General features: G+C 35.5%; 1 protein-coding gene across 1 annotated transcript in view; it reads right to left on the bottom strand.

Annotated features, from left to right (window-relative positions):
* The window catches only part of COL12A1 (collagen type XII alpha 1 chain), a 124,026-nt gene that overhangs the window by 2,375 nt on the left and 107,546 nt on the right, over nt 1–14,105 (bottom strand). Inside the window, exons 56-65 of the mRNA XM_075268312.1 lie at nt 13,707–13,802; nt 13,363–13,416; nt 13,188–13,241; nt 8,861–8,914; nt 8,562–8,633; nt 5,923–5,958; nt 5,565–5,631; nt 4,099–4,287; nt 3,848–3,925; nt 1,386–1,556 (exon numbers count right to left, since the gene is read on the bottom strand). Coding sequence (XP_075124413.1) covers nt 1,386–1,556; nt 3,848–3,925; nt 4,099–4,287; nt 5,565–5,631; nt 5,923–5,958; nt 8,562–8,633; nt 8,861–8,914; nt 13,188–13,241; nt 13,363–13,416; nt 13,707–13,802 — 871 coding nt within the window. The remainder of the gene's footprint in view (nt 1–1,385; nt 1,557–3,847; nt 3,926–4,098; nt 4,288–5,564; nt 5,632–5,922; nt 5,959–8,561; nt 8,634–8,860; nt 8,915–13,187; nt 13,242–13,362; nt 13,417–13,706; nt 13,803–14,105) is intronic.

Raw genomic sequence — 14,105 nt, 5'->3', positions numbered from 1 at the left:
TACTGATAAGCATAGAATAGATTTGCCTAAATGGCTATTTGCCCCATCTACCTAGGTATGGCTGTGGCTGGTACTATATCACCTGAACTCTATATGTCACCAAAACTGTTCCTCTTACAATGAGGAGTATTATGTGAAGTAATAAAAAATGGCCTTCTACACCTTCCCCTCGCAGCATACAGGCTTACATTAACTAGTTTTTAATATAGAAGCTATGATTGCCACAATGCTGACTTCTATTAATATATGTATCTGTTCAACTAGTAAATGGAGAGATTTGTGTAATCAATATTTTTAGGGAAATTAATCAAGATGTCATTATTTTAGCTGATAGGGTTAGAATTTAGGTTTATCAGTTTACTTCTACTTTATGTTTTATGATTCATTTAACTGCTTAGACTTTTCTCCACCTCTTTATGGGATTTACATTTCTAAAATAATATCTTGCTGAAAGGGGTTTTTCCAGACTTGGGCCTGGATCACATCTGTGTTCGGGTTTCCGTTCGTGAAGTCTGCTTGAGGACCCCCCAAATGGAAACCCATATATATTAAAAAGTGGTTACCTGAGAAACCTGCGGACGCCATAGACTATAATCTATAGTCTATGGGTTTCACAGGTTTCCTTTGGGTAACTGCTTTTTACTGAGTATAGGCTTCCCTTTGGGGGGTCCCCAAGCGAATCACTCGAATGTAAACCTGAATGCAGATGTGAACCAGACCTTACAGATTGGGAAGCTATCCTTTGGACAGATCATAAATTAAAGATCAAAGGAGGTCCCAGGTCTGAAGGGATTCAGTTGTGAGCGCTGAGGTCTCTTCGCTGAAAACCAAAGTACAGCACATTGTACTGGACCAATGTATAAGCAATGCTACTTCTGATGTATAAATGTGTAAATGTATTATTATTATTATTATTATTATTATTATTTATCCCATCATGTGACAAATGAATGTGAAGTTCAAACAGCTGATCACTGGGGAGGGGGGGGGGGTCTCAAGTGTTAGATAGCCACCAATCATAAAAACCTAAAAGCCCCTTTAAGACATATGCTAATTGATTAATCTAATACAGCATTATGCCTTTAGTGCTTAATACACATGCTAAGCAGTCTGCAAAGTTATCCGGGGTTTGGTTACTCTACAGCCTTGGTGGTATTTAAAGATGGGATTAGAACGTAATTCATACCATATTTTGTTATTAAGAGCTCAAGGAATGCTTTACACATTCTTAATAATCCCATGAATGTTCTAGTATGCTTCTAGGCGTGTAATTATGGAAGACATTTAGACATGTATGCATCTGTTTAAACTATGTTAGTAAAACTATATTAGCTACTATACTACTATAAGCTGCAGAAATTACACATTTGGTAAAATGAGCGTACCTGGATATCCTTGACCGTTGTAAGGAATGCTTGCACATAATGATGCGTCACAGTATCCAGGTGGACCTGTAGGACCCCTAACGCCGTGGCTACCTGGGCGACCAGGAGGTCCTGGTGGCCCTGTGGAGCCTGGAGATCCTGGTGGTCCTGTCCTGGAGTCACCTGGTGGTCCTGGTTTTGAAAAAGGAAATACTCTTTGAGGTTTGTTTTCTATTGTTTTAACGCAAGTCTAATAATAAATCTGGCAGGCAAACCGTCTAGACTTATGTGTACAATGTAAAGACAAAAATGTTAAATGTGACATATGTTTTCAATGAGGAAACCAAAAATGAACCAAACATTGCTGGTTATAATTCCCTAGACTTCATAGTGCATGGTACATATACAATGTCTATTGTAACTAAAAAGTGAATTGTATTGAACAATAAGAATAAATCATTTGGTTTGTTTCTTCTGCTGAGATATAAAAATATCCTCGGGGAAACTACTCCATTTTAAAGCGCATTGGATTTTAGTTAAAATGTAGAAGTGCATCATCTATGCTACTCCGTGGCCCAGGGGCAGATGAAGTAATGTTGTTTTTGGAACAAAAACTATTATGGTAAGCTAAAATGTAAATGTAAAAGCAAATGAGGATAAAATACTGCAAGCTTGTACATGTGGTAGTGAAAAAATCATGTTTTACCTAGAGAATAAAATGTAACAACCAGAAAAGTTCTCTACAGCCAAGTCTCCAGTAAATAATCAGTTCATATAGTGAGGAACAGCTTAGAGCACTGTATGTTTGGATTGCAGGACAATATGTGACCTAGGATTCCATCTTATAACAACTTAGAAGCACACTCAGTAATGTGGATTTTGGAGTAACAATAGATATCCATTTCCATATTAAAATTGCTTAGGCTACATGCACACAACCGAGTGTGCAAGCCAAGAGGGAGCCAATTTCATAGTGGAATGCACTTGGATAACATCTGTGTCATCCAAGTGGCTTCCATCCCCCTTTGACTTCAAGATGTCAAGGAGCAGAAATAAGACCTGCTCTATAGTCATCAGAATGGAAGAAAGCATCAGACTCCCCCTCCAGGGAAGAGTCTCAGACCAAATTATTATGCATACTGGTAATATTATTGAGAAGGCCATCCCGTAGAAGATCTCTTTTCAGTAAAAGTTTGGACTGGGTTCTTTAAGGACTGCTTTAAATTGTAACATCACATACTACTGAATAGTTATTTGCAATATTGGGCATTTTGGGAAATGTTACAGAGCAGTATGATAGAAAACTTCTACAATATTTAGTCAGGTATCTTCTTAGAGTAATTAGAATTTATCCCACCCCTAATACACATGATATTAGTCGCAACAGACTTCAAACTTGAGTCTTAAAGCTGTGATGTAGTATACAGTATATATATATATATATATATATATATATATATATATATATATATATATCCCAGATATATATCCCAGATTCCTGGGGTCCTAGGTTCATTACAGGCCTATAAAAGACTGCAGAGCCTACAATTCAGGGCAGAGGTGAGTTTTGGTTAGAGCAAACTGGGACTTATGTTTTGTTTGATCATGTGGAAAGAAGTAAGCCACACATACAGTTAGCCTTATGCTGTATTATTTAGAGCTCGGACGAGCAGGAGTTTTGTTTTTCTCTTTGCCTGAACTTAAGGCTGTATTTTATTTGCTTATTTTTGTACTTTACCTGAAGGTTTATTTAATTTGCTGTTTTTACTATAAATAAACCTGTTTGCACCAGATTTTGTGTCCCTGATTTGGTCCCCACCATAGATGCTACCAAGCTACCCTCCCCACAAGATATATATATATATATATATATATATATATATATATATATATATATTTGTACATGTAGTATACATTGAGTAGTATACTGTTTTTCCCAGTCACTGTTATTTGTTTCTTTGTTACATTGTAATTAATATGAAAATCCTGCAATAAGAGATGGTGGGGCTTCAATTTATTATAATAGGAGAAAATTGTAATAATTTTTCCAATCATTATATGTAATTAGTCACTTAGTCACCAATATCCTTGTAGTGTACATCATTTTTTTTGTGTGCGGCTTTTTTATCTGATGGCTCCCACTGTAATAAATGTAACACTCCTGTACATTTCCTATCTGCCCTTCCATTCAAACTGTGGTACAAAACACCCCAATTTTTGTGATTGTAAAAGTTACCATTGTTGCCATTAAAGGTGTTCATGGTGGAGTATTGCCCTATTCTGGGTTTTTCTGTTAGGCTCCAGGGTTACTTGGTATTCTCTCTACTGACGTAATTATAATACCTCTGATTGAGGAAAAATATCTACATGTCCAATGATATTACATATCATGCCCAGCCTCTGTGCAAAAATTAACCATGGATTTAGTATCGTAATATTATCATAGCAAGCAGCTGAAAGCATTGCCTTCTATTTATACTAACCTGGAGGTCCAGAAAGCCCTCTGGGACCTTGAGATCCAATTCCAGGGTTGCCTCTCTCTCCCTTTTCTCCTGGTAAACCTTAAAAGGGTATAAAGACATGAAGAATCACTGAGTTTTCTGCTACAATATTGTCCATTAGCCAGTGTTATAAGGTAATTTCAGAGTAACTTATTTTCAGTATAAAGTGCAGTTTCCATTCTATAGACATGTATTAGCGGTTTTGCAGTATATGCGGTTGCATAAACACTCACCTCTTTCTCCAGGTGGACCTTGAGGACCAGGTGTTCCTGGGAATCCAGAACTGCCTGAAGCTCCCGGTTCACCTCTCGGTCCAGCATTGCCAGGAGGACCTGGTGGACCTGGAGGTCCTGGTTGATTACGATTGGAATAATAATCATTTGGAATCTGGTTCAGCATTTGATTGAATCTGCTCATTTGACCTAAAGAAAAAAAGTAACATCAGTGGGTTTGACTTATATCTTACAATTCTAGTGAAACATAACTTAGCATGAAGCAATGGGGATCTCTTGGTTATGTTCTTTTGAAGTTGATGGTCAGACATCGGCATATTATTTATATTTAAAAATGCATAATGTAGGTGTTCTAAGAGCAAGTGAACAGATAAATCTCTGAAGGAAAGCTAAAGAAAGCATTTTCAGTAGGCATGGTATAAAGCAACGTCTGGGATTTTACTCAGAAGGATATTTGGCAGGCTCTGTGGGCCAAGTGCTTATCTGTCTTAAGCTTTCATTCAGTCTTTCTGGCACTGAAAGAATTGCAGTGTTGCAGGAAAGTAATCATTAGTCAATAATCTTGACAGTCTACTGTTAACAAAAAAAGAAATCTTATTTGCTTTCTAAGGATCAGATTGCATGATGTAGTATGTACCTGTTGAGTAATGCAAAAATTGGTAGGAGGTAATTATATAGCACAGAGATCAGTACAATAAAGTCTTGCCTACTCCATAGAAAAAGTAGCAATTTGGAGATTGTAGATATATAAGAATTTTTCGTATTTAAACTTCCCTGCTCCAGTTATTTAATGAATTCAGCAAAGTATAATAAATATGTAATAAATATATAATAAATATAAATATAAATTTATCATCATATGAATGGTATTCAACATCAACAGGCTTTGGTACTTATTATAACATTTCTTACAGTTAAATTTAATTTGTGTTCTCTATATAAATTCAGGTACCAGACAAAGGTCCCCTGAAATGTGCCCCTTTCTATAAGTCAAACATTTGCACAGTTACCAAGTCAGACCCACCAAAGGTAGATAGGTTAGGGTCACGTGGATGAAATGTTGTTTTCTCCTTGTGAATCACTTCCGCCATTTTTGTCAATATGCACTTGAACTCTTTGGAGTAAGGAGGACATTACCACTTATTTCTTTACCACTCCTAATCTGTACGTGATGGATTAATTTGTTGTACAGTAAGCTCACTGCTGAAGATCGAGGACTACTCTGATAGTAGTCAGAATAGTAGAATACTAGTTGGCTATTCAATGTTTTATTGTCATTGCTGTTTAAACAGTCACACAACACACAATCACACAACACCGGTACACAGGAGACCGATGTCTCCTGGTACTGATGTCATTGGGTATTCTTGAGGCTACTATATTTATACCATGTAAACCAAAAATTCCATTTTGTAAATATATTAATTGTGTACTGTAATATAATTCAAGACAATTGTTGAGCTTACTATTTATCATCTGCTCACAAACTTGTCGTGCAACTGCTCTCATCATATTCTGTGAAGCCATATCTCCCTTAAAGTAAAAAGAAAAGCATCATGGGTATAACATATATATGTTAAGCTTAGCAATAATGTTCAATAAGTAGAAACTACAAAGCAGAAGCTGGATTAGGTTGGATGTAAATATTTTATAACGGAATCCTTAATTACCAAACTTCTATCACCTTAAGACCTTCAGAAAGGTCCCCAAGTCTCATAAGTACAACACAGCCTATTTCCAAAGTTCCAATGTCTTTAGTAACAAGCACCTATGACTTTAAGAAGTAGTACAAGACTAATGCATATCTTCAATCCATCTACTTACCCTGTCACCCTTGTCTCCTTTCTGTCCTGGAGGACCCTATAAAGAAATGACAAAAGTTTTACATAACTGTGGCTAGTTAGAAAAAATACATTCAGAATTGTATTTTTTCATCACACAAAGGGAAGAATTTATTACATTTTCTGTGCCACAATTTTGGCAGTAAAAAGTTGAAAATAATGTCACACACATTATTTTCCCAGTAGTTGGAGTCTTGTCTCCCCTCTCACCGCTTTAATAAAATGTGTGCAGATTGTAGGATAAATCTATCTTTGACCATAGGAGGCATATATTTCTGGCAGCCCAAGAGGTGTGTGCTTTTTACAAGTGGACACATTTCACTCCAACAGGTTCTGAATTTAGATTGGCATATAAAATATCATTCTTGGTAAATCTGCTACAAAGTGCTTATTGAAAAGGTTGTATTGCAACCATATCATGCGGACTGTAGTCACATTCTATATAAACTGAATACCCCACATAATAGGGATCTATGATGCAACTAGTCAGGTTATTAGACCCAGGATCAGGATGGCATATAATATGGATGGATCCATATATGACCGTATTACTGCTGACCAAATAAGCTATACATTAGTATTATTTTATAGTGTTTAACTGTTTATGTAGTGCCAACCTATAGCATCTATATTCATTATAGCAATTATAGGTGTGTTACAATTGCATTGGTGTTTTTATCCAGAATATAGTATACTCACAATTAGTAAAAAGTGGAAAGAGCATAGAAAGTAGTGGTGACAATTTATTGGGGAATTCTTTATGCCATTTTTCAAAGTTGGCTTATTTTTCACTAGAGCGTTTTTTTACAATCCATTTATCAAAATGTCTCTAGCTGGTTCCTAAATTTATTGCAATTCTCTAGCAAGGAGGATGTCAGATTTTTGAGAAGTGGAATTTGGTTGTACAAAAATTTTGTGACCTTTTAAAAAGTTGCCAATAGTGAATTAGTCTTAAACCTGTGCATCACATAAACCAAAGCCACACATCAAGACAGTCTTGAAAAAAGGTGTAAATGATGCAAAGTACTATAAAAATTGTGCCAGACCATAATACATTTAAAATATTATATGCCAAAGGCAAAAAATCCCACCTATTATTTACCATCAGGTATTACATATCTACAGGTATTCAATTATACCTATTATGTATATTTAATATATAACTTTATTCTTTTCCCTAAAAAAGCACTTCTAAAATCCTATTGTATCTGAGATCTACTTAAAACTAAACTGATAACTAAAAACATATACCAATCTCTAAACACCCGTCATGTACTGCCATTTGCATGGTATCCTCAGGGGTATTGGGGCAGATCATAATAGGCCATAATACGGTTTGGCCCAATGTATGAAAAAAGTCGCAATAGCCACTAAAACAAGCCACAATTCAAACTGAAGAATAATGTCCTAGAGTGTTTTTTCACCGCAAACCACAAGTGTTGTGAAATGTAATGGTGAATCAGCAGACTGGCGCTATGTGATTATAGGACATGCCTTCTGGTCATTACAGCTGTTATCTTGTTGAGTGTGTGCTATAAAAATTTTTGTTGGTCAACATTAATCCCTCAATTATTTCATCATGTCTTCTTTCCCCTATTTGAAAAATTTGGAATATATAACTTCTAACCCAAAAAATAGAAACATCTGTGAGCCACCCTTATTAATTTGATGTTACCCTTTTATCCTGGCATGCCAGTGTTCACAAGTCATTTAATATACTACAATAATTAAAACCAGTAGTGAACATCAAAGTCTGAGAACTTCTGAGCAACAATGCCATCTCCCTACATAGTATTTGGCTAAAATATTATCCATTTGAAGTCTAGTAAAGAATTATTATTTTGTCTTCACGGCGCATCTTCTGCTCATGGTTCATTCCAATATCCCAAATAAAATATTTAATACAAAAAAAACCTCTCTGATCTTTTATCCTTAAAGCAGGATGAGCTTTTATGTATAAATACTTTGAACATCTCTCTATTTCAGTTTTAATGTGACAACACAACTACCCTTTCTTCTTGGATACCCAACTCCTTGTACAAGCCACTGGATTTTAAGGGTTTTTTTTAAGCCTAACTTAAACCTTTCACTTTTGGACACATCCTACATCACAAACAAGAACAGGTCACTGCATGCCACAAAATCAACTCCTTCATCTTACTCTGTTGCTGTCATCAAAGTTCTCTTCTGAGTATTTTACAGAAAAATCTAATCAATTAATCTAAGAACACATAGAACATATTGTAAGTTTGTAGGAAGAATAGGCTCCAACTACAAAATTAACCATTGCCTCCTTTCATTTAAGAATGGAGGTAGGAAAGAAAGTCAGGAACATTTTTCTAAATGTGCTGATCTAGCTCTTAGCAATTACACAGAGTAGAAATATATATTTTGGCAGATAATATTGGTGCTGATTCAAATGGAAAATGATTACCTCAAATTCCAACAATCGACTACTACAACTGTTAAAGTGATGCAAACGTTTACATCCAAAAAGTTTTGCTACCCTGTCAACTAAAAGTTACAAGAGGATAACTTTGATTTTCCATGAAGCTATTTATTAAGCTAAAAGCTAAGTACTGATTTTTGATCTTAGTCAGCAGAAAGTATTATTTTTCTTACGGGTAAACCATTGTCTCCTTGCTTTCCTGGTTTCCCACTTGGACCTGGTGCTCCTTGTGCCCCTGGAGCTCCCTGCAATGTAAAATGGAACATTTAATACAGGTTGATCTTTGTAAACTGGATTGTCACACTTCTTTCACACAAACAGCCTACTTGATCAAATTTCTTGCACTAGCAGATGCTTTCAGTCTGTAGCGTAACGTAGCTGCCACAATAATATTTGAAGCCTGTCAGGAGGAGTTACTAATACATACAGTATTACACATTCTAGAAAGTTTACTTGATGTTCTATCACTTACCATTGGTCCAGGTGGACCTCTGGGTCCAGCAGGTCCATCTTTTCCTGTGAAACCCTAAAATGCAAGCATTAAATATATGTATTATTTGGAATAAGTATATATTAAATATACATAAAAAGAATGTAAAGGAAAATCTAATTGTATATCACAAGTGAGCCATTTTATGCACAGTAAAAAAGAATGGGCGGCTGTTGTCCAAAATATACATTGTAATCAAAGGAGAGAAAATAATACTGCGAGAAGGCCAACTATTACATCATGCTGCACCACAGTCTGCATTTTTGCTATGAATGAGCTTTTCACATAATACATAATTCTTCCTTACTTGCTGACATAATGTTTAACTCATAGTAGTTACAAAACTATCTGTTATGCCAAAAACATAATATTGAATGGTGTAGCCAAACTCATAACTTGAAACTTCTGGGCTCCAGTGCAAAATCTGTAATGGGACCCCTGCCCACCATGTGCCATTTAAAATACTGGTATATTTTATGTGGCAGAGGGATCATTGCGGCCCCTGTAGGGTCCAGTACACAGTCCCAATTGCTTCTGCTCCACCCCATACAGCTATGCCCGTGAGATTAGCCATTCAACTATGACTATGAGTTCTGGCCCATCCAACTTTAACTAGTTTAGTATCAAGGAAGCATCATAACCTGTTGTATGTAACTCACAATCCTTATAGTCATATTACACTTCCTAGATAAAAAAAAAAAACACAGTAACTATATGCCAATCATAGGACTCATCACTAAGTTAAAATTTGCTACATCTGTAACTTTCAAGATATGCAAAAGCTTAGTCCATTACGGAAGCAAATAAAGAATATGTACCCTATTGTTCCCTAAAAATTATGTACAGATAAAATATCATGGTGCTATGTTAATATAGTTTATATCAATATGTAATAACTTTATTTAATTGTATCTAATTATTTTAACTTATATCTCCACAAACAAATATTCACATAAGATCTGGACTTAGTAGGTTCTAAGTAATTAGCTCAGAGTTGAACATTCTTCTAAGGATCATAGATTGAATTCTCTTCCCCTGAAATCTGCTGATTTCAAGGCAGAGTTGGGAAGCCCCTGTATACATACAATGGCCAGTTAATTCCACTATAATCTTCAGGTTTGATTAACATTAATCTAGTGTGTATACCGCGAATAGCTGTAGGCACTATAATTTCACTATTTACATAAGTTTTTGGGTCATAAAGATGCATAATACATCATCACAGGTAAATAAGCAGCTGTCAGTACTGGTAATGCTTATCTCTAGGAAAAACAAAGGTTATATTCAAATTTAGATCTCTAGTAGACTGAAGAAATTATGATCTAATAAACTTATAAAAGACTGTTCTCTCATGAGTAGAATATGATAAGAATAATGCAAATAATATAAATCTCTAGCATGTAAAACTGATTAAACTGACATGGTATTTACACTTTGCAAATAGATACCAGTCAGGAAAATGCTGCATGCAACAATCCCTGACACATTATTTTGATCAGTCTTTTATCTCCTTTTTCCAGATGAACTTTAAAATGAAAAGCTGATGTTACAATCTTATATGGATTGAAGAAGAAGGATTTTAGTGTGATTTGTGTAATAAACCCAGATCATGTGTTTACCTCTCCTCTGTTTTATCATAGCGGATTCCAGCTTTTCCCTTTGGTGTCAATCCAAACAAAACTTGCTTTGTATAATTCCCTATCCCCTCCTCAAATAAAACAATAAATGGTCCATCACTCCAGAGGATTCTGCATGCGGCTATAAAACCAGAAATTCTTCAAGCTATAACACCTTCATAGCCATTATTATGATCACATAACTGACATGTAGACCTTAGTACAAAATGTGACCCTGTATTGGTCCCTGTGGGTCTCTACAACAATCCCTATTATAGACACATAGGTATTCTTTGTGTCGCCATATGATGCCTTCATGTAAGGGACTTGCCAGAATTAAAAACTGTTTTCTTCTTCTTGGGAAATGACTTCACATTGATTGGTCACATAACAATGCTACAGGTCAATGTTAAAATGAATAGGACTGAGCTATGGCATGGCCACGCAACCAATAAACATGGTGTCACTTTTTGAGAAGAAATCAGCCATGTTTTTTAATCCTCCACAACCTCTTTAAATCCATTAAACCTCTTTTTTCATCATAATTTTTTTTATAGAATTCATGTAAAGAATCCTCATTGTGTCTCCTTATGATGGAGATAACATATGAGCCAATAGCCTGCTATGACTACAATATCATAAATCTACATTGTACTTTACATGACTGTGTGAATTCATTAGATCATCAATATTGAATTTCAACACCAAGAAGGAAAAATCTTAGAGTTATGGAAATCACAGGATCGATAAAAATGTTGATGATATGCAAAAGAAAAAAAATTGGAAACAAAATAATCTAAACTTCTCAAATCATCTAGTACGAAAGGCACATATAAAAATACATGTTTACATGCCTTGCCAAGCTATCAATGAGGTTATTAATGGTTGTAATGTTATAGCAATCTGAATGCACTTATATATATATCATCCAGATTGGCTATTGGAAGGTCTCTTTGCAATTGCCAATCAATGATATCCCAGATATGTTTAAGCGACAAGTCTGGAGACACTTCATGCCATGGATGCACATTTAGACTACGCAGGCTGCTCACAGTAACATGAACAACATGAGGCTTAGCGTTGTCTTGTTGAAAAATGGTTCGCACTTTGGTGAAATGGCTGTTCCACTGGTTACCTGACAAAACCAATGTAATGTTAAGCTGTTAGTGTATCTAAAAGGAAGACTGGAGGAGGAGACTAGATTGGTCCAGATACTGTACATTATGCCACCCCACACCATCATCCCAGGAGTAAAATTAGGTCCTTGTGAAGGTCTCATCATGGCATTGCTCAATCACAAACTATCCCTGTATCTGAGAGAAAAGTGGAACTCATCACTGAAGAGGATAAACTTCTATTCCAGCCTTTATTGCCATCTTGCTGTGAACCATCATAGCTTTTTAAAGCAGTGGCAAAAAGTCAATGTAGATCTGTAGATCACCATCATGTTGTGCAAATGTCTTCTGATAGTTTGTGTGAACACTGTTGGCCACCCTAGGCTTGGGATGTGATGTTCAATTTCACTTGCACTACAGAATGGATCACTACACGCCATTCTGTCTATTTAGGAGTTCATGTCTGGACACCTCTTGCTATCATTCAAGTCCGTTGTTGTTCTCTCAACTACTTGGACACACAATATTGAGCAGGGCTGACATCTCATCCAAGGCAACAAATGAGTAAACCAAGTTTTCTCAGTTCTGTCCCTCTTATTTCATGATAAGTGGTGATAACTGGCTGGAATCTGGTTGCTATGGGCAAATGTTCCTTTCTTTAGTTGCATTAGTTTTGTTAAATCTCCTCCACATGTTGGATTCATAAACCCCAATATGAATAAATGAGAATATATTATGTCATACTTAAATATGCATATAACATACGATTCATTAATATGTTACTGTTCACATGACATGATTAGTCTTTGTCACTCTGCAGGAATCCAGAAGCACAGATGTAAAGGAAACAAATGTGTTAAATATATCAGCTAACCCAAATAATCCTTTGTTTTGTTTGGCAGTGACACAATCCCATATTTTCCCTCCTGTACTCTTCTTTGATGCCTGAGGAGCACAAGTCTAAAAATATAGATTTGCAGGATTTTGTGTTCTGCTTGCTTTGCAAATTAGAATCTTAGTTATTAAAATGAACTAAACAATTGAAACATGGAAAAGTAATAGAAAATTCTGGAAAGTCTCTATTTGGATCATTTATTATAAGAAAGATTATAGAAAAAGCCAGTTTGGCTGAACAGAATGGTATCCAAACAGAACCTCAAGCTGCTTGTAGGTCATATGTTTAATGTGTAAAGATTAACTCGACAAGTAATTAGGATCTGACCTCATTGGAAGATGGAAGAAGATGTCTTAAGATTTTATGCGCAAGTGTTTTAGAGCTGCATATATAAAGTATGCAATGACTTCTCACTACGTAAGAATTTGGTGTTTAGCGCACTTACTCTGCTGCACTAGGAGGAGTTTGTATCACACTTTCCCTTCTTTTATGATAGACTTGACCCTCATTTTAAATAACCTCTAAATTTACCAATATGGCGGGAGAAAAGAACAGTCAAGTTATCTGAACTACCAACAAAAAGATTTCTCTTCCACTATATTGTCAAGTATGATTTTTTTACACTTAATTTTAGATTATGTAACATATTATAAGAAGAATTAAGTTAAACTTAAGAAACATACCCTTTGCCCTGTTGCTCCCATAGGTCCAGGAGGTCCAGTTACACCAGGGGATCCCTTAAAATAGATAACAATGTCAGTGGTGTACACACATTTATTAAAGTAAGATTGAAACATCAAATGTAAATATTGTTTTCATTTCTCAAACAAATAATATAAAGTATAGCCCCAAATTTACCATCCTTCCTGGCAATCCAGGGTCACCTTGATCACCTTTCATTCCTTGACGACCCTAAAGAAATACAAGTGAAGTATAAATGATTGATTGCAATCTTTAGTATGTAAGATCTGCAATGTCACAGTACATACTAGCTAATCTCAAAATATTCCAAACACTTTAAAATTGAAGATACTTACAAGGGATTGGTTATGTAATATTTAGACATGATGTATATCATTTAAGTCTACTGTTCATAGATCTCTATCATTTTATACATCGCTATGAATCACCACTAAATATTTTACATAAACACATTAAGGAATGTTCTACATTTTTACCAAATTCCATGCTTATCAACTTACAGGTTCTCCAGGAATAGAAAGTCCTGGAGGTCCTTGAGGTCCAGGAGGCCCTTGTGGACCAGGAAGACCTATATCACCTCGCTGCCCTTGGGGACCCTATAATTCAGGTATAAAAGAGTATAGGTATAAAGGAGTAACACAGAGTAACAAAAGAGTAATACGATTTTGTACAAAATCAACATAAAAGTTATTCACTTTTCTTTTTGTTCTTGTTTCTGGCCAGTCATTTAATAACCCTTTATACATAGTCCCAATATTAACTTTGTACTGCTAATACTGGATTTGACAACTCTATGTAATTTTTATATACAATTCTGAAATTTTGGAAATGTATCTGGATTGCCGATCTATATCTGATAACTTGCTTCACTCTATACTAGTACATTTATTCATAACTTA

Source organism: Leptodactylus fuscus, chromosome 3, assembly GCF_031893055.1.
Source record: "Leptodactylus fuscus isolate aLepFus1 chromosome 3, aLepFus1.hap2, whole genome shotgun sequence".
Taxonomy (NCBI): Eukaryota; Metazoa; Chordata; class Amphibia; order Anura; family Leptodactylidae; genus Leptodactylus; species Leptodactylus fuscus.
The sequence above is the reverse complement of the archived record's forward strand: the minus strand, read 5'-3'. Positions and strand labels throughout refer to the sequence as shown.